The 22,899-nt window shown below is 47.8% G+C and overlaps 1 protein-coding gene across 5 annotated transcripts in view; it reads right to left on the bottom strand.

Annotated features, from left to right (window-relative positions):
* The window catches only part of SYNGAP1 (synaptic Ras GTPase activating protein 1), a 2,054,767-nt gene that overhangs the window by 1,244,941 nt on the left and 786,927 nt on the right, over positions 1–22,899 (bottom strand). For all 5 annotated transcript variants that reach the window (XR_011283210.1, XM_069635198.1, XM_069635197.1 and 2 more), the window contains exon 3: positions 6,427–6,532. Coding sequence is in view for 4 of the 5 variants with exons in the window: in XM_069635198.1 (XP_069491299.1) it covers positions 6,427–6,532 (106 nt within the window). In the remaining variant the exon portion in view is untranslated. The remainder of the gene's footprint in view (positions 1–6,426; positions 6,533–22,899) is intronic.

The raw sequence follows: 22,899 nt of genomic DNA on the forward strand, positions 1-22,899 counted from the left end.
GGTCTGCTGGTAGTTTTGGAATTGGGAGATGTAAGACTGGTGTGCCCTGGACGAGGCATGACACAGCGTGTGTCATTCAGTGTCACCTGGTTTGATGGCAGTGTTGGAATGGGAGAGGTAACACTGATGTGCACTGGACGAGGTGTGAAACGGTGTGTGTCATTCAGTGTCACCTGGTCTGATGGTAGTGTTGGAATGGGAGAAGTAACACTGGTGTGCAGAGGACGAGGCACGCATGGCGTGTGTCTTTCAGTCTCACCTGGTCTGATGGTAGTTTTGAAATGAGAGAGGCAACACCAGTGTGCATGCACTGGACAAGGCGCACATGGCGTGTGTCATTCAGTGTCACCTGGTCTGATGTAGTGTTGGAATGGGAGAGGTAAGATCGGTGTGCACTGGACGAGGCGTGACACAGCGTGTGTCATTCAGTGTCACCTGGTTTGATGGTAGTTTTTGGATTGGGAAAGGTAAGACCAGTGTGCACTGGAAGAGGTGTGACATTGCGTGTGTCATTCAGTGTCATCTGGTTTGAGGTAACACTGGTGTGCACTGGACGAGATGCGCCACAGCGTGTGTCATTCAGTGTCAGCTGGTTTGATGGTAGTGTTGGAATGGGAGAGGTAACACTGGTGTGCACTGGACGAGGTGCGACATGGTGTGTGTCATTCAGTGTCATCTGGTTTGAGGTAACACCGGTGTACACTGGACGAGACGCCACACAGCGTGTGTCATTCAGTTTCACCTGGTTTGAAGGTAGTGTTGGAATATGAGAGGTAAGACCGGTGTGCACTGGACAAGGCGTGACACGGCGTGTGTTATTCAGTGTCATCTGGTTTGTCATGGACAGGAAAGCTAGAGGATATGTACTATTCATTGTCACCTGGCTCGGTAGTGCAGACGTTGAGAGCAATGGAGATTGCACTAGGTTGTCACAGGCCGCACCATTCCATGAGGAAGCCAGGGAGGCTAGTCCCCAGCTGAATTACCCTGGAATGTGTCGTGATTTTGAATTCCCTGGTTTGTGGTAACATGGTGATCACTGCCTAACGGTAGCCAGCTGTTTCTTGTTAGTTTTGACATTAGTTTGGGCTATTATGTGGCACTAAAGCACCACCTATAAACTGAAGCTATTGCGTTGGAGTAAAGCTTGGGAGAGAGATTGGATGTGAGGAAGGACACAAAGCTTGTAGGTGTTGTTTGGTTACTTACCCCTCCCCATTGAATGCTAATTCCCATGGTAATCCCTATGGTCATTTCCACAACCGCTGGAGGAGAACATGGGCATGACGGCCCGGGGGCATGGCCAGCGGATTTACGATGCAGACATGATTTCTAAAGCTCCCGGGGCTGCCGGCTATATCCTGACTTTATCCTACATAATAAACAGAAATTTTTACCAAAAAGATACCCACAAACGGCGGAAAGTGACTGCGCTCATCCGCTGAAGTACCACACTGAAACGCAGCATAGTGTGTGAGCCCCGCGATGAAGAAGTGTGGAAGCGGACAGCGGCGGCGCTCACCCAAGATGGCTGACGGGGGCGGGCAGCAATGAGGGATGATACGCGAGAGTAGAGCTGTAGAGCAGACAACTCTACCCGCGAACCCACACTGCTGAGAACAGATAAGGTGCATAAGGTGCAGGAAAGCACTGAGCAGACAGAACGCGATTGGGGGTACCGCCGGTGCCCAGGACCGCTCACGGCGTGGCGCGGCCCGCCTCACGGCCACGGGTGCTGTTGCGTACGGGGGCAGTGGAGCTGATCCTCCCCAACCCATGAACCTACCCATTGTCAGCGCAGGGGCCGCACCCGGGTCCCCCTTTACCTCCTGACGTCCAGCCAAAGCGGCGGGGTTCCTTCCGCATCTCGACGCCCGCGTTGGGCTGTGTGGGGGGCCCGCGCCCGATGAGGTGGGCCGGAGACTGAACGACCCCCTTGGGGAGATCAAAAGCGAGGGATCCTCTTGCGCTCCCTTTCGGGACGCACACACCCTGGGGATAAGCCGTATAAGCGGACGGCGGAGATGCTGTAGAGGAAGGCATTGCTGTGACAAATGGACCGGGGGGAGGGCGGGTCCGGTGTCTCCCACCTCAGGCACTGATCCAGACTGCATGATCTACGCACCCTGCCGCCTGGGAAGCTGGGTCCCCGCTGCACAGCGTTCCGGGCAGACATCTCCGAGAGCGGCAGCACCATCCGGAAACTGCACCTCGCACCCAGCATGACACAAGAAGACGGCAAGGTACAGTGTGAGCTCCAGTAGTGACTGGGAGTGGGACGGTACTATAAGATAATCTGAAACCTATGCAAATCATGAACTGTGTACCCTTAGAATATCCCCTACCCAGTGTTTACATTAGCAAGACAAAAAGGTAGGGGTGCAAGCACCTCCCAAGTGGGTACCCAGAAAAGATCCCCAAAAACGAACACAAGTTGCCGTGAGACTACAGCGCTGGGATTGTGCCTCTAAAATAATAACACCGCTGTGCAAACGCTGCTCTGCATAACGACTGGCAGCTCAATTAGACAAGTCAAATTGCAATAGACATCATGCTGAAATCCGGATATGGGGAGGGATAAATCCATCATGGCATGGGGAGTGATGGAGCAGCACATGACATCCACCCCGTAAGAGCGACCAGCTGAGGTTCTTCAGGTTGAAGTCGGGGAAAAGGAAAATATATATAGCGCATAGGAGTATCTGGAAGAACTGAAGCGGAGTACACCTCTACAACAACACTCCTGGTCAAGATAAGACCCAAGACGTGCAAATCCATCGCCCCACAGGGCATACTGCCTGGCCATACCCCACAGAATCCCGCAACAACTGGCAGCAACGAAAGGGAGCCTAACCAAAAAGCACTGCGCCTGAACGGAACAGCCCACCAATCCAAACGGCGATCAGAACAAAACCAAGACGAGCGAAGACTATTGTAACACAATAATCCCCTGATCACAATGGGAAAGGATAGAGCAAAGAACGCTACGACACAGCAAAAGGGAGCAGTATACAACCGCTGCCCAAATTCCCACTCAGGTACACGCCAAAGCAAATGATCCAGTGGGAATGGAGGAAGATAACATACCCCTTACAGATGTCATGAATGCCATTGCCAACTCGAGAACCTCCATGGAGAAAAAAATGGATGGCATAAGCACAGAGGTATCCCTACTGCGCCACGACCTGCAAAAACTAACAGCCCAAACGGGCGAGGCCGAGGGCCGCATATCGGAGACGAAAGATAACCTGAGGAATGTAAATCACCAAATGTCCGGAGTGATGACACGTCTCAAGGCGTTGGAAGAACGAGTTGAGGAAGGAGAGGGCAGAGCGAGACGGAACAATATCTGGATTCTTGGTTTACCCGAGAAACCCCATGCCCGAACATGGAACTGTTCCTAGAGCAGCGGCTTGCAGACCTATTTGCTCGCAAGACCCTATCAAAATTCTTCTCAATTGAGCGAGCTCACCGCATACCAGCAGGCAGGCAGTCCCTGGAGCACTGCTGTGCACAGTGATAGCAAAGCTTCTGAATTATAGGGATCGAGATGCCGTACTATAGATGGCCAGAACCAAGGGCTCCATAACGTATAATGTCTCCAAGATAGCCTTTTTCCCGGACTTCACAAGAGAGGTTCACAGGGCGAGACAGTCTTTCGACCCACTCAAAAAGCGCCTCAAAGGCCTCAATATAAAATATGGACTTTTGTTCCCTGCACAACTGAAAATCTACTACAATAGCACAACTGTGCATTTCTCGGATCCTAAAGAAGTATGGAATTGGGCTGAGAGGAACCTGGAAGGCGACTGGAGGCCATTCCGAAGGCAGGACACTGGCAGAAACAGGCCGAGACCAGAGAGAGCACCGGCCGAGCGTCCACTAAATGAAGACAATAATTGACACACCTATATACAAAGATCCCAACAGGGAGATGGGGCCAAAACAACACCGCTTACCATCCTTAATAGCGATTTACTCACCCCCAACACTCATGTCGGCCTTGCTGGAGGATATCACTCCCATTATAGCTAACAATATGGCATGGGACACATTGTGTCTTTCTAGATGGGCTTTAAATATCTTGGCTTTGTTTACCAGTGTGCTTTAGGGGTACTTATACACCATTAAGTAACCCGGTGTGCATTTAATTCCTAAGTGTCCATGTGATGTTTGTCAAGACTGAGCCTCTCTCTCGTACTGCGTTTGGTTAATTGGACATTTGCTTATTTTGTGCAGCCATTAAGTGGGGCATTTTTGGCCCCTTACCGCAATTTCAATTGAAGGAATGCACACCCCCGCAAGAACCCCCCAGAGGTAATTGGTTTATTTTAGGGTTTTTGGTTCTAAGTTCATTGTTGAACGATTAGAGGCTGCCTGTAGCAATTATAGCTTACGGTTCCTCTCTTTTTCTTTTAAACTTGGACAGATCGTGGACTGTTGGTTTTATCTTCACTCATGAGAGATGCAGAATAGGAATTTGATGCACACTATTTCCTCCTGATGAAAGTTCCATACAAAAGACATTGTGAACTGAAACATGTCGAGAGATCATCTATCTCTGTAAAAGAACAGAGTGACCACAGGGACATCATTTGTCAACGTATTAATGATTGTAAAAAATGATTTATTATCTTCTCCCTTTTTTCAATGCTCCTAATTGAGGTCTAGCCGGTGAAGGGTTAGACATTAGAAAATTCTAATTTGGTTTTATGAATGTTTTTGTACTATTAAATTATTTGGGAAAATATTTACTCACTGGCCTGTCCTTTTAAGTTCTATTTTCCCTATATATAATACTTTATTCTGCCCAGAATAGATAGAACAGACATTAATAGCAGGTGCTAATATAGTGTCTACTGGGTTTCCTTCTTTATTGTTATACCAACATGAATGGCTCCATCGTCACAGCCTAAAGGGCTGACAAACACATGACTGGAAACGCCCCTTTCTTCAAGAAAGTGCCTCCAGGACACCAGGAAGAGGACCAAGACTGGAGGGATGGCAAGAGCGTCACTCAAGAAGAGTCGGAATACACTGGAGATGAAGAGATGTCGGACATCGAAAGAAGCACCGAACTAGAAAAGAGGTCTAGGAAGGAGCCCCTGCATCCGAGTGCCAACAGCCAGCCGTGGTGGATATATGATATGATATGGCATTCATAATGCGTCTATACACAAGTGTTTCAAGGCGCGATGAGGCAAGATAGGGGAACAGAGAGAAGACAGAGACAACGATCTTACCAGGCCAGGTGACATTGAGATCGTGCAAGTGCAGGGGAGGGAGGAAGGGGAAAAGTGTGAGGGAAAGGAGGAGGGGAAGTACAGTACATAGAATAACAGTAATAAATAAAATAAAAACAATAAATAAGAGCAATAAATAAGAAGTGCGGCCCGCTGGTGGCAGGTGCGAGGTTAAGTGCAGACATCAGATGTATTCACGCCTCGCGGATCTTCCGGCGCACAAGGCGGTGGATTGAAGAGATAGGGTAGGACTCCCCTATTTTGGGGGGAGATATAATGTAGTGCCTAGTGTCAGGTGACACTGGCACGTTCACTAGAAATGAGTCATGTGACCCCAGTTGGCAAGGCCGTATCGAGCATGGAAATAAAGGAGTTCCCCAATACTATTCATGGTGTGCAGGCGTCTTTATTGTTGGCTGCATGCGTTTGGGCCTGCGCATACTACTTCAGGTTGAGACCCGACACCCTTGCTTGATGCTGGAGTTGGGAGGTTACAAAGGAAGTTCATTAGATGTGTGTCTCGTGGTTCAATGGTGGTGGCAGTATAGGAAAGGTAATACTGGGTGTGTGCTAGGCGTGAGTCCTCTCATTTGATGTTGGTGTGAGGAAGGATATATATTTTTTTATTTATTTTACTTTTTTTTTAAGCGCTCACACAGCCTGCGGAAATCGAGGCACTGTTACAGGAATTGTTTGTTTTTTAGTTGCGTAATTGTTTTTGTCTTAGTTGCGTATTTATAACACGCTTAAACACCCAGAGGTTTTTAAGCACGGGCCCAGGGATTGAACCTGTGTTGCTTCGTTTCGTCTTGCTTCCAAGGCGCGCACGTTGCTGCTCAGCTATCCTCCCATATATTGCGTGTGTACTAGGCGTACATCCATTGGTTTAATGGTAGTGTGGGTATGTTACACTGGGTGTGAGTCTCCTGGCTCTATGGTGGTGTGAGAAGGTTTACACTGGGTGTGCACTAGAGTTGATGTCCCTGTTTCGGATGTGGTGTGGATGTGGGGAGGGTTACCCTGGCTATGCACTAGGTGTGAGTCTCCCTCGTTAGAGGTTGCTGTAGGTGTGGTGAAGGGTATGTTGAGTGTGCACTAGGTGTCCATTCCCTGGTTCAGTAATGGTAAGGAAGCAGAAGATGAACTCACCACAGCCAGAGTGCACACCCTCGGAAAGACTTACCGTGCTCTGGATACTGCCGCCCTTCCACTGGGACACTGACAGTGCGGCGCAGGAGCTTGGCTCTGGAATCGCTTCTCCGTTCCCGATTCAGCAGCAAAGGGTGAACCTGAAAGAGAATGGAAATACTGTCACTAGAGCTATGAGGAAGGACAAACAGCTTGCAAGCTTGTCCAAGGATCCAACGAACTAAACAAACTGTGCTGCTAGCTATGTTGGTGGGGCAGTGCCCCAGGATCCATCCTAGAGCCTGGGAATAGAGTTGTCCAAGCTGAGGGGGTAACACAGGCATCCATCATGATGTGAGAGTAGAATGTTGCTCCAGCTGTGGGGGATCGCTCTAAGGGCCATCACAGCGTCAGGTACTTAGTTGCCTCAGTTGCCTCAGTGTAGCTGTTTCACCCTAGCCCCTTTTGAGTGCGGGGGTTTTCAAAATGTCCCAATGTGTAGTTGGAGTACAGGAGTGCCTAATCTGTGGCAGTGATCCCCTAGAGTTAATTGCGGTGTCAAGTTACAGAGTTTCTCCAGCGGGGGAGTTCTTTCCCCCGACCAACCATAGTAGTGAAAAAGTGTGCACCGCAAATCGGTGACGCAGGCATTTCTAAACTAAGCCCATGAGTGTGATGTGAATATTCCCTTGCTTCTGTGGTTGTGAACACAAAGATAATTGGCTATGCGGCTCGTGTGGCCTCTGTTTTCAGACTGGGAATTAATCTGTGATTGAGGGTGGCATAAATATGGGTCTCAGCTTCTCATAAAACCCTACCTCTGATCTCAAATAGTCCTGCCTTCAAGAGGGTACCTTAAAACCAGGGTTGAGGAACTTATGTGTTACCTCAAGGAACAGACCAATGAAAAGGGTTTATACAAAAATATAACAGATGACAGTTTAGCAAACAACAGGGAATACTGATGGTGTATAGTACACAACTGGATATCTAGTTACCCAAAACTTGACAACAACAAATACAGTCAGAGAACCCTCTGACCCTCAGGGTAGCCTACGTAAAAAGAGCAACGGCTAAGCAGCTTTACAGGATGGGATTTCCCCGCTTACATGGACGCTTACATGGAGGAATAGCAGGAGGGCAGGATAATTGGACATGCTCTTGCACCCTAGAAACCAAGCATAAGAGGGACAGAGACTTTGCGTCTCCACAGTAAGATATCTACCCCCTAACAAACAACCATGGGGAGTGATCACAACAAACATTCGAGGTATACAATGGGGCTGTGGGTGGACAGAGCTATTTTTCTTATTTTTTCATTTGTATAGCGTATAAGCCTGGGGCATCAGGGCGCTGTTGTGAAACCAGTTACACAGAAGAATCAGACTTCCTTATACAGTGCATTACAATACCCGTAGGCATACATTAAGCAAAACAGGAAGCAAGAAGCTTGCATATCTAAAGTCTCCATTCATATTCTGAATGACAATCGGGTAGTCTTTAGGTAAGCATCCACATTTTTTAAGGCCTTTTCAAAATAGCCAGTAAGAAGCCTCTGCTCCTAAGGCAGGTGGTAGGTTGTTCCGATGTTTCGTTGCCGCAGTCAGGAAGCTGGCTCTTTTTACTTTTGGCAGTGTCAGGTGATGAGCGTGGAAAAACCTTACTAGTATGGTAGTTTTGGTTCTCCCAATATTCTGTGACAGGTATAGCGGGGCAGTGTTGGATAAACATTTGTGAGTGACTTAGAAGGTTTTGAAAATAATCCTTTTGTGAATTGGGAGCCAGTGAACTTTTTCTTTTTCGCAGCTGAGATGTGGTCTCTTCTCGGGATGTTAAGCGCAGCCTGCAGGGCGTTGTTTTGGATTATATGCAGTTTGTTTATGTTCTGTTTGGAGGTCCCTGCAAAGAGGCCCTTACAATAATCCACTCTGGCACCGGTGATCGCTCAGTCGATAGTTAGGCAGCTGGTCGGTGTCAGGAATTGTCTAGCTGCGTTGAGTTTAGCTATGTATGAGGAGGCGATTGCATTCACTTGTTTAGTGAGGGAGAGGGGCGCATCGAGGTGGACGCCCAATGTCTTAACAGATGCTGAGACGGGGATCTATATCCCGTCTATTGTGAATGAGGTGAACTGTGGGTCGAGTTTCGTTGAGTTTCGTCAACAAGGCAGGGGATACCACCAACAGGATCTCCGTCTTGTCGTTGATGAGGCGCAGGTAGTTCACAGCCATCAAGGCTAGTATAGTTGAATACATTTTGTTAATGGTGAGGGAGTCCTCATTGTCTATGCCTGACAGGGAGAGGAGGATTAGGTGTCATCGGCATAGTTTGTGTAAGATATGCCGATGGCATCCAGGAGGTCGAATAGAGGCTTGGTGAAAATGTTATAGAGGGAAGGGGAGTTGCATGAGACTTGAGGGATGCCGAAAGGCCTGGGTATAGGTCTGAGAACATTCTCATGGATCTTCCTTCCAGGAAGGAGGCTACCCACAATGTAGCTTCATGAGAGAAGTTAGCTGTGTCTGTGAGGTGGTGGCATAAGGTTTTAAGATCCATCAGGTCGAAGACGGCCAAAAGGTTGAGTAAGAGGAGTAGTGCTGGTTTGCCCTCATCTCTAAAGGAGTCTTACTGATTTTTCAAATCTAGCAATGCTGATTCCGTGCTGTGGCCTGGCTGGAATCCAGATTGGCACATCCCTAGGATGTGGTTGCTTTCTAAGTAAAATTGTATTTGGTTGTATGCTCCCCTGTCCAGGATCTTTAGCAGGAATGGCAGCGTTGCGATGGAGCGGTAATTGTGTGGTAATGATGGTCGAGCAAAGGTTTTTTTTAGTAGCGGGAGGACCCATGGTTCTTTTAGGCTAGCTGGGACCAGGCTAGATGTGAAGGAGGCGTTGATGAATTTAGTAATGGTCAGTACTAAGGCTTCTGCACAGTCTTTGATGATGTTAGATGGGCAGACGTCCCCTTTGTATGTTGCCGTTTCTATTTCCGAAACTTCTCTAAAGTGGAATTGGGGTGCGTTCGGCAGATTAGAAGTGATGGTGTGAGGAGAGAGTTATTTGGTCAAAGCTTGTTTCCTTTCAATTTTCTGTTGCAGGGTGCCTATTTTCAAACGCATGGCGTTCTGGATATTAATGCACCAGGTCCCATCTTTGGTGATAGTGGAGGGGTGGAGGGGAGTGGCAACTCTAACTCTGAGAATTTTAAGGTTTCCTGGGAGTTGGAGTTTGAATTAGATATTCTCGTGCTATAGGTTTCTGCTTTGGCTGGGACAATGGCCTGTTTATATTCCTTGACTATCAGGTTAAGTAAGGTTTTCGAGAGGTCTGAAGGAGCTTTTCTCCAGATGGCTTCCACCTGACTTTTGTGTGTGTGCAGGGCCTGGAGGTCCCAGGTAAACCATGCGTTGATGCGACTTGCTGGTTTGGCTTTCCTCAGGAGTAACGGGACCACAAAGTTTACTGCTTTTGTTAAGGTGTTGATGTAGATATCTACTGGGGCCTTTGGGTCTGTAGAGTTTCAGTGTTCTGGGCAAAGTGGGACATGGAGGGGGGAGATAGATCCCTTGGATATCTTCAGAGAGCTGCAGCTGCAAGACATAGTGGGGGGTATGGCAGGGGTTGGAGTCTGTTGTTTCTGCTGGGGGAAGGTGAAGCTTAGGGTATGCTGGTCTGACCAAGGACAGGGGGCGTTGGAGGTGATGGTGCTCTGTCTATTCAGATCGGCTATCCAATCTAGTGTTCTACCTTTGGTATGGGTAGAGGCTGCGACACAATGTTTTATAGCAGTGGTGTCTGAGTGGGCGTTGAGGCCTAGGTTAACATCCCCCAGGAATATAATTCTCGACGTAGGCTTGATGTTATCCCCTACCAGGTGAATGAGGTCTTCCTCAAAGTTGGAGGTTGGGCCTGGGGGTCGATAGATGATGTGAATGGTAGTGCATTCTAATAATAATAATTATTATCATTAGTAATAATAAAAATGTAGCGCTACAAACCCTCAGGTATCTGAGCGCTGCTTATTATTACCCATGGTGTGTGTTGCTCATTTATCGATGTCGGAAGGATGAAAGGCTGAGTTTGGCCCTGCCAAGATTCAAACCTGCGTCAGCAGGCTCTGCACGGATGTCAAAGCGAGCGCTCTACTTGCTGTGCTATCGGGCCAGCTTATGGTCTGAGGGGGATGATGAGAGCTTGACAGAGAGGAACTCACAATTCCCATCCATTGGGCTACTGATGGGTCTGATTTATAGGGAGTCTCTATAAATGAGTGCTACGCCTCCACCCCTAGCATCTATTCTATTGCATCTAAGTAGAAGCTATGATCTAGGGTAGAGGATTCTCACCTATCATAGGCCTCGATAGGTCCTCCTCTCAAATCAATCTATATATCGACACCTATCTCAAGAGGCTGAGCAGGACAGAAAGACGTCAGCTCTACATCTTCTGGTTGGAATCAATTTTACCATTCCTCCAAAGGGGTATGAAAAACCAGTGGGCATTCACACTCCTCGACCCCTTGGATCCTCTACGTTGGGGGCCTTGGAAAGGCCATCGCTATTGGATCCCGAACCTGGGGGGGAGAAGCGAGGGAGGATCATCTGGGTGGAGGGTACTTGGGGAGTAAGAATGGAGTACCCTTGGACGAAATATGGTTTCCCCCTTTTCTTCTGACAACCAAACCAACCCTGCCCCAACCTTTATGGGCTATTATAAGTCAGCTCCCCTCATTTCTCCACCACTGACAATTGACAGTACAGAGACAAAGAAGAGGCAACTAAGAGCAATGAAGACTATGCTCTTTTACCACTCAAGTACTGGGACGAGGAAGAGGCCTACTAAGAGTAGTGAAGGTCAGGCATGTCCCTTTTATTTGTGGTCAGGTAAAGTGGAACAATCATCCACACCTGCAACCTGTTACAGGACTGTAGGTGTATAAATGGAGCCCAACCCAGTAGGGAAGGGGAACAACAGAAGGAGGACCAGGAGGCCGGTGCAGGAAGCAGAGGACCTTCCAACCTGGCATGGGAGTGGGGACTCCCTGGAGCAGAGCACGAAAGCTGAAGGAAGCCGTGCTGGAAGACTGCCCCTTTCCTTTCAATTGAACCTGCTCGTTCCCCTGTAGTGGAGGACCACCGCAGGAGTGTCTGAGGGGAGTAACTGAGCCCTGACACTGAAGAGAAGAGGCTGTGTAATCCGCGCTGCAGAATCAACTTTCAAAGCGACCAAAGAGGACATATTTTACATTGAAGTGCTCACAAGAAACAAGTTTCCAAAGTTGTCCAAACATTGAACTATCTAGTTAAAGTGAAACAAACAATTATTGAATCACAAAATGAAGGGAAACAGAATCCTACACTCAGTACTTCACTATTGAACACCATATTGAATTAAAACTTTATTACTAACCAGATGAAAGTCAATAAGAGAGGAAGTTTACAATCCAGCAAACCATCATACAGTGAAGTGCTAAAATGAACATAATTCTAAACCAACCACAGTATGCTGAAATATAATGTGATTTCTTAAGAACAGTGACTTCTTTTTTCAACATGTGTGAAAGCTACAAAATCATCCAAGCTGGGTATTTGACAACCACCTTTAACTAAACTGTGGAAGAAAAGAACATTTTGTGCATTCTTTTTAAGTGTGGCACTTGGAACTTGGGGAAGGCAACCCTGAGTTCTGATAAGGAACAATTAACTTCAAGGCTATCTGAATTATATGACCTGGAACTTGGGGAAGGGCACCCCGAGTCCTAACTTGGGGAAGGGAACCTAGAGATCTGAAAAGACTAATTGCTTTCTAACTCTAAGAAAGGGAACTTTGAGATTTGACTTTGTCTAACTGTTTTATACTTGGGGAAGGGAGCTGAAGAAAGCTGCGAGCTGGAAGAAGTTCAGGACTTTGCACTAAACACTGGTTTTCTATTTGGTTGCTGACATCGCTACACATTGTATGGCTATAGCTGTGAGGGCATGCATAGGCTTTGGACACAGAACCTAAGATTCCTAAGTTGAACTCTTTAGCTCAGACTTTCCTTACATTAAGTAAGGTAGGGAAATCCCACCTTAGCATAGGGCAAGGTAGGCTTTTCTGCATCCTGACATTTAAGTTAATAAAGTTGATTATTTTGAAGCTGGAATCTGTTGTCTGTGTCCTCCTTCACAATGCCTTCACAGGGGGTACTCACCACTTCCAAGATGGCGGTCAGTGTCAAGGACAAAGGAAAAGACACAAAGCTTCCAGGTCAGAACAGGTGACCATAGAGCAGAAAGAGTAGTGGCCTTGCCAACATTTCTAACACAGTTACCCAGGCACAGAGAGGTGCCAGCACTGTAAGGAGTTCTATTGCTTATATGTATGTTCAACCCACCATGCACCCATGACGTCAACAACATTTGACATGCCCACCAGCCTCTCCAGCCTAACTGCTGAACAACCTCTACTTTTCTCTCGCCAGTACTGACCATGGGGTTCCTCTGCCACCCTTGCCCCCTCAATCCTTAGGCATACCAAAAAAGGTGCATCATACAGAGAAACTGTCACTGTGGCCATTGAAAGACACAGCAATACAGAAACAAATAATAAGAACCCCTTAACCGCGACCACAGCTCAACTTAACTACAAGAGCACAACTCAAATTAGCCAATACACAATTTTCTCACTTAGCTTCTATGCCACATCTCAACGCAGCCACTAGGCCGCATCACAACTCAGCTGCATAAGCACATCTTAACCTTGCCAATGGGCCACATCCCAGCTTAGCCACTATAACACATCTGAACGTGGCCACTTGTCAGTTAAGCTGTTCCTGGATACTAACATGGCCTTCAGAAACCATGAAGACAGTCAGCAAGTAAAGGGAAAGAAGGAAGTTTCATGACAAGAGTCAACCAAACTCCTTTGCTCCCTCACCATGTTGGATTAAAGAAATCGAGTGCAGAAATTTCAGGTGGGCAGTTCTTCTATGACTGAAGAGCTGTAGTAGTGGGGAAACAAGAAGAAGTATTAGTTACACCCATGGCTTTCCACTTAGATTACCCCCTTTTGATGTTTGATAATACCTGTTAAGGGTGGTTAGCCCTCATGTATGGTGGTCCGCCTAAAGACTTAAGCATCAGTCTTCGGTTAGACTCTTCAGAGTTTCAAAGGAAGCAGGCACTCTTTGTGGAGTTATCAAGTTTATGCATACGAAAGCGTTTCGGGGAAAGGGATGGATTTTCAATGCATGATACGCGGTTCATGACTATGAGGCTTTCGTCTAGAATTCTGAAAGTTTAACAATGTTGTTTTAAGGAGGTCGGTGGTTAAAGAGCAAGTAATGTGAGCGCTAAACTAAATACCTATCGAAGTCAAGCGGCATTCCTGAATCTCACCGGTAATACTGCTGAGGCGTCTGAACTTTGCGTACTGCATCTGGGAGCGGAAACCTTGACAGGGGGATTTCGATCCCGTAACGGCATCCATGAGTCTTGTTGTTGAATAGTTTGAAAGACAAGGGTTTCCTCATTCCGAGAACATAAATAGTCAGAATAATTGACGTTCCGGGTTACGGGTGACGTCAGTTCTTTGGTTTACATGGCAGCCGTTTCATAGTGGGAAAGGAAACTAACGGTGACCACACCTTTTAGTCCAGTGAGGTTACCATAACCTTCCTGGCAAAAGATAAGGTGATGTTCCTTTGATTTTAGTGACAGGTTTACCAAACCTGACACCACTAGACCACATGTTTACTTTGCTGCAAGAACACACTGCACTTTAGCCAATTGACTACATCTCAACTTAGCCACTGCTCTACATGTGAACCTAGCCACTAAGTCGCCATTCAACTTAGCTGCAAGAGCACACTCGGTTTAGCTAACTGACCACATCCCAAATTAACTAAGCCACTATTCCACATCTCAACATAGCCACTAGATCACATCACAATTTGTGTGCAAAAGTACATCTCAACTTAGTCATTGGACCACATCCTAAAGTAGCCATGATGCCACATCACCATGTAGCTACTAGTTCACATCCCAATTTAGCTACATGAGCACACCTCAACTAAGCCAATAGCTCACATCCCAACTTAGTTGCAAGACCACATCCCAACTTAGCCACTGTGCCACTTCTCTACCTAGACATGATACCATATCACAAATTAGGTACAAGACCAAATCTCAAATTAGATACCAGACCACATATCAACGTAGCCAGTATTTAGGCATTTGCTTCTTTTATATCACTCCATCATGTATCTATTTGGTCACATTGCTGAACTGACTGTGAGCAGGATCTCAGGCAGATAAAGGAACCCAACACTTCATCAGTGGCGACAAGCGTCATTTAGCGTATGGTATTAGTATTAGTATTTGTATTTATTTATTTATAGTGCGCACCTAACCCGGGGATAGCAGGGCGCAAAGGCATCAAGAGGTTTGAGAAGCTTGTTACATACAGAGGATGAAGTCCAGCTGAGGTTACATTGTTGGAGCATCAAAGACAATGAAAGTCGGTGAGGCATGAGTTACAAGAAAATACAGATACAAAATGAAGGTTATAACATGAATTATAGCTAAACAGGTCAATTGACCACCTGAGTGTTCAGATTTACAGTCATAGTAGTGTGGCGCAGCAGGCAGGCGTTATATATCATGGTCCTTGAGCCACTGAATGGTCTTTGATCTGAATTGGCGGTAAGGGAGGTCTTCCCTACAAGGAGGTGGTAGGGAGTTCCAAAATTGCGCTGCTTTTACAGGAAAGCTATTCCCTCCAGACATAGTACGTTTAAATCTGGGCACAAGGAGGAGATTGGAGTTAACCATTCTGGTGGGGCGGGAGAAAGGTGGTCTGGTGAATCTAGTTATAAGGTATTGAGGGGCTGCTTGGTGGAGGCATTTGTGGGTCACAGAGACAGATTTAAGGACATTTTTGTCTTTGGTGGATAGCCAGTTGACAGACCTTCTCGTCTCGGAAATATGGGCTTTCTTTGGGATGCTAAGGGCCGCTCTTAGTGTGTTATTCTGTAACATTTGGATTTTGGTCGTAATGTATTTGTTGCAACCTATATATAGCGCATTGCAATAGTCCAGTTTGGAAAGGATCAGAGCCCTGGCTAGGGTGAAGCAATTGGAAGGTGAGAGGAATGGTTTAGCTGCTCTGATAAGTTTGCAAGTGTAAGATGTGGCGGATGTCATAGCATTAACTTGCTTTTTGAAGGTGAGAGTGGAATCTAGGTAGAAGCCAAGGGTTTTGACCTCCTTGGCTACAGTGATATTATTATTGTCGATTACAAAAGAGGAGTAGTTTGGGTCTAGTTTGGTGATATTTTGGGATGACCCTAGAATGAGGAGTTCTGTTTTGTCGTCATTCAGGCATAGACCATGTAGGGCCATCCATGCCTGGATGATGAGGTACACTTTGTTAACGAAGGCCAAATCCTTGTCGTAATCCCCCGTCAGCGGGATGAGGATCTGGGTATGATATGATATGGTATTTGTAACGCGCCTATACACAGGTGTTTCAAGGCGCGTATCATCGGCGTAGTTGGTGTAGGTGATACCCAGGCCATCTAGATCATCAAAAAGGGGCTTCGTGAAAATGTTATATAAGGTCGGGGAGACGCAAGATCCCTGGGGCACGCCACAGGTAATAGGCGAAGGGTCGGCTGCTGCTAGAGTGGAGAAGACTCTCATCGTGCGGTTGTTTAGGAAGGATTGGATCCAACCGGTTGCCTCTTGAGAGAAATGGCCTGCTTTTTGTAGGTGGTTGCATAGGATCTCATGGTCGACCAGGTCGAAAGCGGCTGAGAGGTCAATGAGTACTAATAGTGCAGTCTTACCCTTGTCTCTATCTGTGCCTTGAGATCTATGAGTGCGGTTTCAGTACTGTGTTGAGGCCTGAAACCTGATTGTCGGACTCCAAGGAGATCGAAGTGTTCAAGGTAATGTTGGATCTGTTGATATGCTATTTTATCGAGGATTTTAAGTAGGAATGGTATTGTGGTTATGGGGCGATAGTTCGTAAGGGTAGCAGGGTCTAAGTTAGGTTTTTTGAGAAGGGGGAGGACCCAGGATTGTTTCAAGTTGTTAGGTACGGTGCCTGAAGTGAATGACGCATTTATTAGTTTGGTAATAAATGGTGCGAGATCACGAGCCGCATCCTCATGTTACCTATTTTTAGTTTTTAAAAAAAATTAAAGTGTTTGTGGTTAAAAACATAAACCTTAAACACTACAAATATAATGTTGTTAGGGAGAATTCTCAAGAATGTGCTAATTTCCCTTACCTTTTGAGACACCCGCAACTTTGCTGGATTTGTAGGATTTTAATTTTCACCTGGAAAGAGTGTGAGCCTTTTCCCCCACTCTTTCATGTATTTTGATGTGTGTTGTGCTTTTGTGTTCTTTGGATTGCGAGTTTTAGTCAACTGCATAGGCATCATCTTTTTCTTGTGTGTCACACAGCACCTTCAGTACAGTGGCACAGGGATGTCTTTCAGACTTCCCAAGTTTTAAATACCTTCTCTGGGACTGACTACTGTCTCCCAGAGCATGTAAAGTTAAATAGATTTTGCTAGTTTTTTTTAAATGCATAGACCAAGCACACACTAGGCCTCATTATAACCAGGCGGTACGGTGTTAACGGCGCTGGTAAAGGCGCCGGCGCCGTCAACCCTGTGCTGCCTGATTACGAGGTCCCCTCGCGGGACCCGGTCTGCACGTCTGGTTTCACCAGACGTGCAGAGCAGGTGCCGCGAGGGGAGGAGGAAGCAAACAACGGGCCGCCGCTCATAATCGGCCCGTTGTTTGCTCCCTCTCCCATTCCCATTCAGCCATATGGGGGCTGAAACGGGAATGGGGAAGGTCCGGGCCCGGGTTCCTAGAAGGAGGAATTACTGGGCCCTCCAAACTCAGAATGGCCCGGTAATTCCTCATTCTGGGAACCCGGATGCGATTTCGGCGGCAGCCATGCCGCCAATAGCGGCATGGCTACCGCTGAGATCGTAATGAGGTCCACTATCTTCCTATAGAGTGCTGGAGGGGTTGCCTAGCATGCTCTGTGTCTAAACACTCGTGCAACAGTCAAATGTAACCCTTTCCTCTTGAAATGGCTGGTAGCAGTGGTTTTAGAACAAACTACCATGATTTTTCCTGACCGCGAACAGCGGTAGCTAAAAATTGGGTCAGCCATGTTTTTAAATATGGCGCCCAAGACCCTGATGTAAAAACAGACTCCGGCCATCTTTTTTTGCCGTTTCTTTTAGGAAATGTCCTTCTAGTGTTTGTCTCTGCGCGCCAAACCAGGTTTGGTCCCTTTGTTCGATGGCCTTTGGTGGGCTTCAGTGCTGAAGCCCTCCTCTAGCGCCTGAGTGTCTGGGGTGGACAGGATGTGAGGGAGGTGCCCGAAACTCCCTGTGCTTAGTCTCCTAGGAGAACTGAATGCACTCTGGCATGATTGGCTGGCTGACTGTCCAGCAAGGACAGCCACCCTGCTGGGTGAGTGACAGCTAGGCTGGAATGAATGGGAGAAAACTGTTTAAAAGCAGGTCTCTGGGACTTGGAAGGCAGAGTCGACCACTCGAACAAAACAACCGAAGACGAGCTGAAGGAAGACGACTGCTGCAACTCCTGGACTGTTTGTTTGCCCAGTGAAGCCCTGCTACAGGTACGAATTGCCTGAAACTCCCTCGACAGAGAAGCCTTTCAAGGACGACTTCTTCCCTTGAGCTGGTGGGAACAACTAACTCGCAAGCCGCCTGGACACCATCTCCATACTGGTCGACTTTTCTTCAGAGAGCTGTTGAAAACCGGATAGCCAGTGAAAAGGATAGCAGTTTGTGGACTTTAAGGCACTCACACCTTATAACCGACGTTTAGCCAAGCTTGTGGCTTCTTCCCTGGGCAGTGCATGAACCTCCCAGCGTCCTCCTTCTTGTCCCTACGACTGAAGCTCAGGAACAGCGAGATCTGCAGGAACTGCCAGGAACAGCTGCCTCAGCTTCAGCTTTTCTTCACCCATAAGGTACTGTGCAAACGCGGTGTGGAAATCCTTTCTGCCGAGGTGAAAGTTTGTGAAACTTTCCCAACCTTGGAGTCTTGTTTGCACCTAATCCGACATATAACTCTTTTTCTGGCAAACTACTTCTAAGAATACTGCCAAAAACGTAACCGTTTACGCGGAGTAGCGACAAAGTAGCAGCCTCGGCTACCCTTTGCAGTAGAATCCTGAACACTGACAACTAGTCTGTTTACCATTTCCATTGAAGTGCTGGGGGAAGAGCACTAATAAAAACCCCTTCATTCCGCAGAGCAGCCGCGAAGTAGCGGCAGGGTAGCAGTCTCGGCTACCATTTGCAGCAGAATCCTGAACACTGACAACTAGTCTCTTTCATCTGCTTCTCACTGAGAGTGAGGTCCTGTTTCCACCCTCCGGGCCATCTGTTGTTTTCCTGCACATGTGGAGTTTGTGCCTGGCTGGTGACCATTTCATTAGGTAGGTGCACTTTCTGTGCATTACTGCACCTCCAGGGGAATTATTGAACCTGAAAAATCGAAATTGGGAAAAAAAAGAAAAAATAAATCATTTGAATAAAATTGTTGGAAAGGACTGTTTTATTTGGCATTTTCATCATGCTGCCATTTTTTGAGCTTTTTAATACCTGGAGCTGCCTTGCTATTTTGAAAGCACAAGTTTTTTCCCACTATTGCCTGCTTATTTGACTGTTTTTGGCCCTTCCAAGATGACCGCTGTGGTTTTCTTTGTTGTGTAGGCAGGCTGTGCTGAACCACCTCTCCCTGTGCTGCACTCCCATTGGTTTCTGAATGTTTTCTTCCATCCAATCAGGAACCGGCAGGCTTCAGCCGGCCCTCTCAGCAAAGGTCCACTTCTAAGGCCCCTGTCTGCTCCCTGTCCGCTTCCGGAATGCTAATTGGGGTCCTCCCTGCACCTTAACCACAATGATGCTGCCACCTCACTCCTCTAAGAAATTCCGGACTGACTTGACATTGCCTCCTCCAGAACTATGGGTTAGTTCCCTCCTTATGGACTCACTCCTACCGCCTTTGACTATCACTGTTCTTTCTGCTTGTTACTCCCATGTTGTCATCCTGATGCGCAGTGCTTCCTAAAATCCTTTGCTAACATCCGATTCCAAGACTGAAAAGTCAAATCTTGCTGTTTTTGCTTTGTGCTAAAAAGTCAAATCTTGCTGTTTTTGCCTTGTGCTAAAAAGTCAAATCTTGCTGCCCATTGCGAAATTCTCTGTATTTTGCTTTTATACTGTTGCTTATCTGTAACTTGCCAGCCCAGTGACCTCACCACTCTCTTTTGTCCCACACCTACCTGCCTTAGCCCCCCCAGTATCTCCATCCTCTCCTCGCTTGCACCCCAACGGCGCTTTCTGTTTCTCCTATCTTTTCCAACTGCTTCTCCATTGGCTATCCTTCCCTTCTCACTAAGTCTGGTAGGAAGAAGTTAAAAAAGGATATCTTGGTCTCTAATCCTGGTCTTCCTATCGCCGACACCTACTCCAATGCTTCCCCCATACAGACCCTCACCGACATCCTCTTTGTCGTTCCTTCCCCAGATCTATGGACTCCTCATATGGTCTCTGTGCTCTGCCCTATTTCCTCCTCTCACATTAATGGTGGCACTCATTGGGAAGTTCTTATGGATTCCTTCGACTCCTCTAAAGTCATCATTAATGTCTATCTAAATGGCACTGTCATGGTCCAAGGCCCTCAGGCCAATCTCCTCCTCTTTGATAGGCGCTTCCCTCGGCTCATCAATTTCCTTTCATCTCCCGCTGTCCCCTCCTCTCCCCCCTTGGCTACCTTGCCCTCTCTTCCTCCTCCTCTGGCCCTGCTAGGGCTCTTTCTCCTCCGCAGGGGGTACCTCTGATCTGTACCCTCCCCGGAAGGTCTTTAAGGCTGGCAACCTTCTTCATATTGCCACTCTCAACTCTTGCTCTGCTGTCAAACACTCCTCTGACATCTGCCACCTCCTTGAAGAACTAGACCTTGATGTCCTTGGTCTCACTGAGACATGGTTCACGGCCAGCTCTGTCACAAGCTTTGACACTCTCCTCCCTGATGGCTACAAGATCCTCTCAGCACCCAGATCCTCCCGGTCCGGTGGGGGGGTAGCCCTGATCTTTCCTGGGTGGATTCCTGCCTCTATCATTCCCACTCAGATCTACTCCTCTTTTGAATGCCTTGTCTGTAGGCTTTCTCTCTCGCCTACCCATTCTCTTACTATGGTTACCATCTACCGGCCTCCTGGTCAAATCACCTAATTTCTCTCTGAGTGGGTGGACCTCTCCTCCTACCTCCTGGCCTCTACCACTCAACTCCTCCTGCTCGGTGACCTCAATATACATTTAGACTCTCCTTGCTCCTTCTCTGTACTGTTCCGTGACCTCTGTGACTCCCTCTCCCTGTCCATCCTCCCCTCTGGCCCGACTCACTCTGCAGGGCACACACTCGATGTCTTGATCTCCTCTGACCTCCCCCTCTCCATCCCTCTAACCACTCCTCTCTCCTGGAGCAATCACTCCCTCCTCTCCTCTCATCTCTCCCTCTCTTCCCCCCAAGCCAAGCCTACCCTTAAACTGCCACCTACCTTCTCGGACATCCGGCCCATGAAGCGTGTGTCAGTTGAGGCTTTTGCCACCACTTTCTCTCCCCCACCTCCACCTTTGGCTGTCTCACATCCTGACACAGCCCTGTCTCTGCTCTACTCTTCAATTTCTGATACGCTTGTTGCTCTTGCCCCTGTAGTGAGGATCCGTTTGAAGTCCAAAGCCAAGTGCAATTCCTGGTATGACTCTGACCTAGCTACACTTAAACGTAAGTGTAGGGCGGCTGAGAGGAAATGGAGGACTTCCTGTTCATCCTCTGACAAACTGGCCTGTCGCCTGCTACAAAGGCAATACTGACTCTCTGTCCTCACCAAGAAGAGAGTCCACATTCAAGCTTGTGTCTCTGCGGCATTTAACAACTCGGCCGAACTCTTTAAAATTTGCAAGGAGCTGGCCAACCCTGCTGCAGTCTCTACCCCTCCTGTTGCCTCCCAGGCTCTTTGCAATGCCCTTGCCTCTCACTTCATTTAAAAAACCCAGGACATCCTGTCCACCCTCTCACCCACACCCGTCCTCTCCATCTGTGCTTTCTGACCCTCCTTTAGCCACCCACGCACCATCCTTCTCGTCCTTCCGTCTTTTCTCCCCTGACGAGGTCCCTAGACAAGTCTGATCTATGAAAGCCTCGTCAAAACAGGTTCATCCCTGTTCCTTTAAAAAAAATCAAGGACCACATTGACACCCTCGCTCTGGCCCTTGCTGATTTTTGCAACCACTCCTTTGCCTTGGGATCCTTCCCCTCCCCTCTGAAGCACTCCTTTGTGCATCCTCTTCTCAAGAAACCCACAGCTGATCCTTCTTGTCCAGCTATCTATCACCCAATTTCCATTACTCCCTTTCTGGGCAAACTCCTGGAAAAGTTGGCCATCTCTCAGCTTAACCTTCAATCCAATTCTGTTGGCTGTCTCCATGACCACCAGTCTGGCTTCAGAACTGCCAGAAGCACAGAAACTGCTCTCCTGAACATCCGTGAAGATCTGCTCTCCAACCTTGACTCTAACATTCCCTCTGTCCTCATCCTCCTCGATCTCTCTTCTGCCTTCGACACGGTCAACCATACCATCCTGCTTAACCGCCTCTGTGAAAACCTGGGTATCACTGATCAGGCTCTGGCCTGGCTGACCTCTTTCCGCTCAGATCTACCCTCCCAGGTCCAACTTGGGTCCTTGCTTTCATCTATCTTCCTCTCTACCTGTGGTGTTCCCCAGGGGTCTAACCTCTCGCCCTGGCTTTTCAACCAATACCTGGAAACTCTCGCCCACTGCATTGCCACTTTCTGCTCAAATTTCCAGTGCTACGCTGATGACACTCAACTCATTTTCAGGCTGCCCTCTGCCACCTCCTCTCCCTCTCTCATCTTTGATTGCCTAACTGCCATTCAAGATTGGTGCGCCGCCAATGATCTTTGTCTGAATGCCAGCAAGATGGAGATCCTCCTCATCGGCACACCTTCACCATCCTTTCCCTTCACTCTCTGGCCAGCCTCCCTTGGCCCTCCTCCTACCCCCACCTGCAAGGCTAAGAACCTCGGGGTCATCTTTGACTCCACCCTTTCCTTCTCCGCCCACATCTCTGAGGTCTCTAAAAAGTCAAATTTCCTACTGCACCTCCTCAGAGGTACTCTGCCTTTCCGCTCCTTCCCCCAGAAGCTCATGGTATCCCAAGCTCTGGTTCTCTCGGTTGGACTATTGTAACAGCCTCTTTCTAAATCGACCTGCCTCTACTCTCCGCCCTCTTCAAGTAATCCAGAACAGGATTGCAAGACTTGTCCTTGGCCTCAAGCCCTGGGATCTTATCTCTCCAGCCCTGAAATATCTCCATTGGCTCCCAGTGGATGCAAGGATTAAATTCAAAATGCTCTGCATTGTCCACAAGGCTTTCTGGGGCCTTCGTCCAAAA

The sequence above is a fragment of the Ambystoma mexicanum genome, chromosome 13 (genome assembly GCF_040938575.1).
Source record: "Ambystoma mexicanum isolate Mex_15411 chromosome 13, UKY_AmexF1_1, whole genome shotgun sequence".
Lineage (NCBI taxonomy): Eukaryota > Metazoa > Chordata > Amphibia > Caudata > Ambystomatidae > Ambystoma > Ambystoma mexicanum.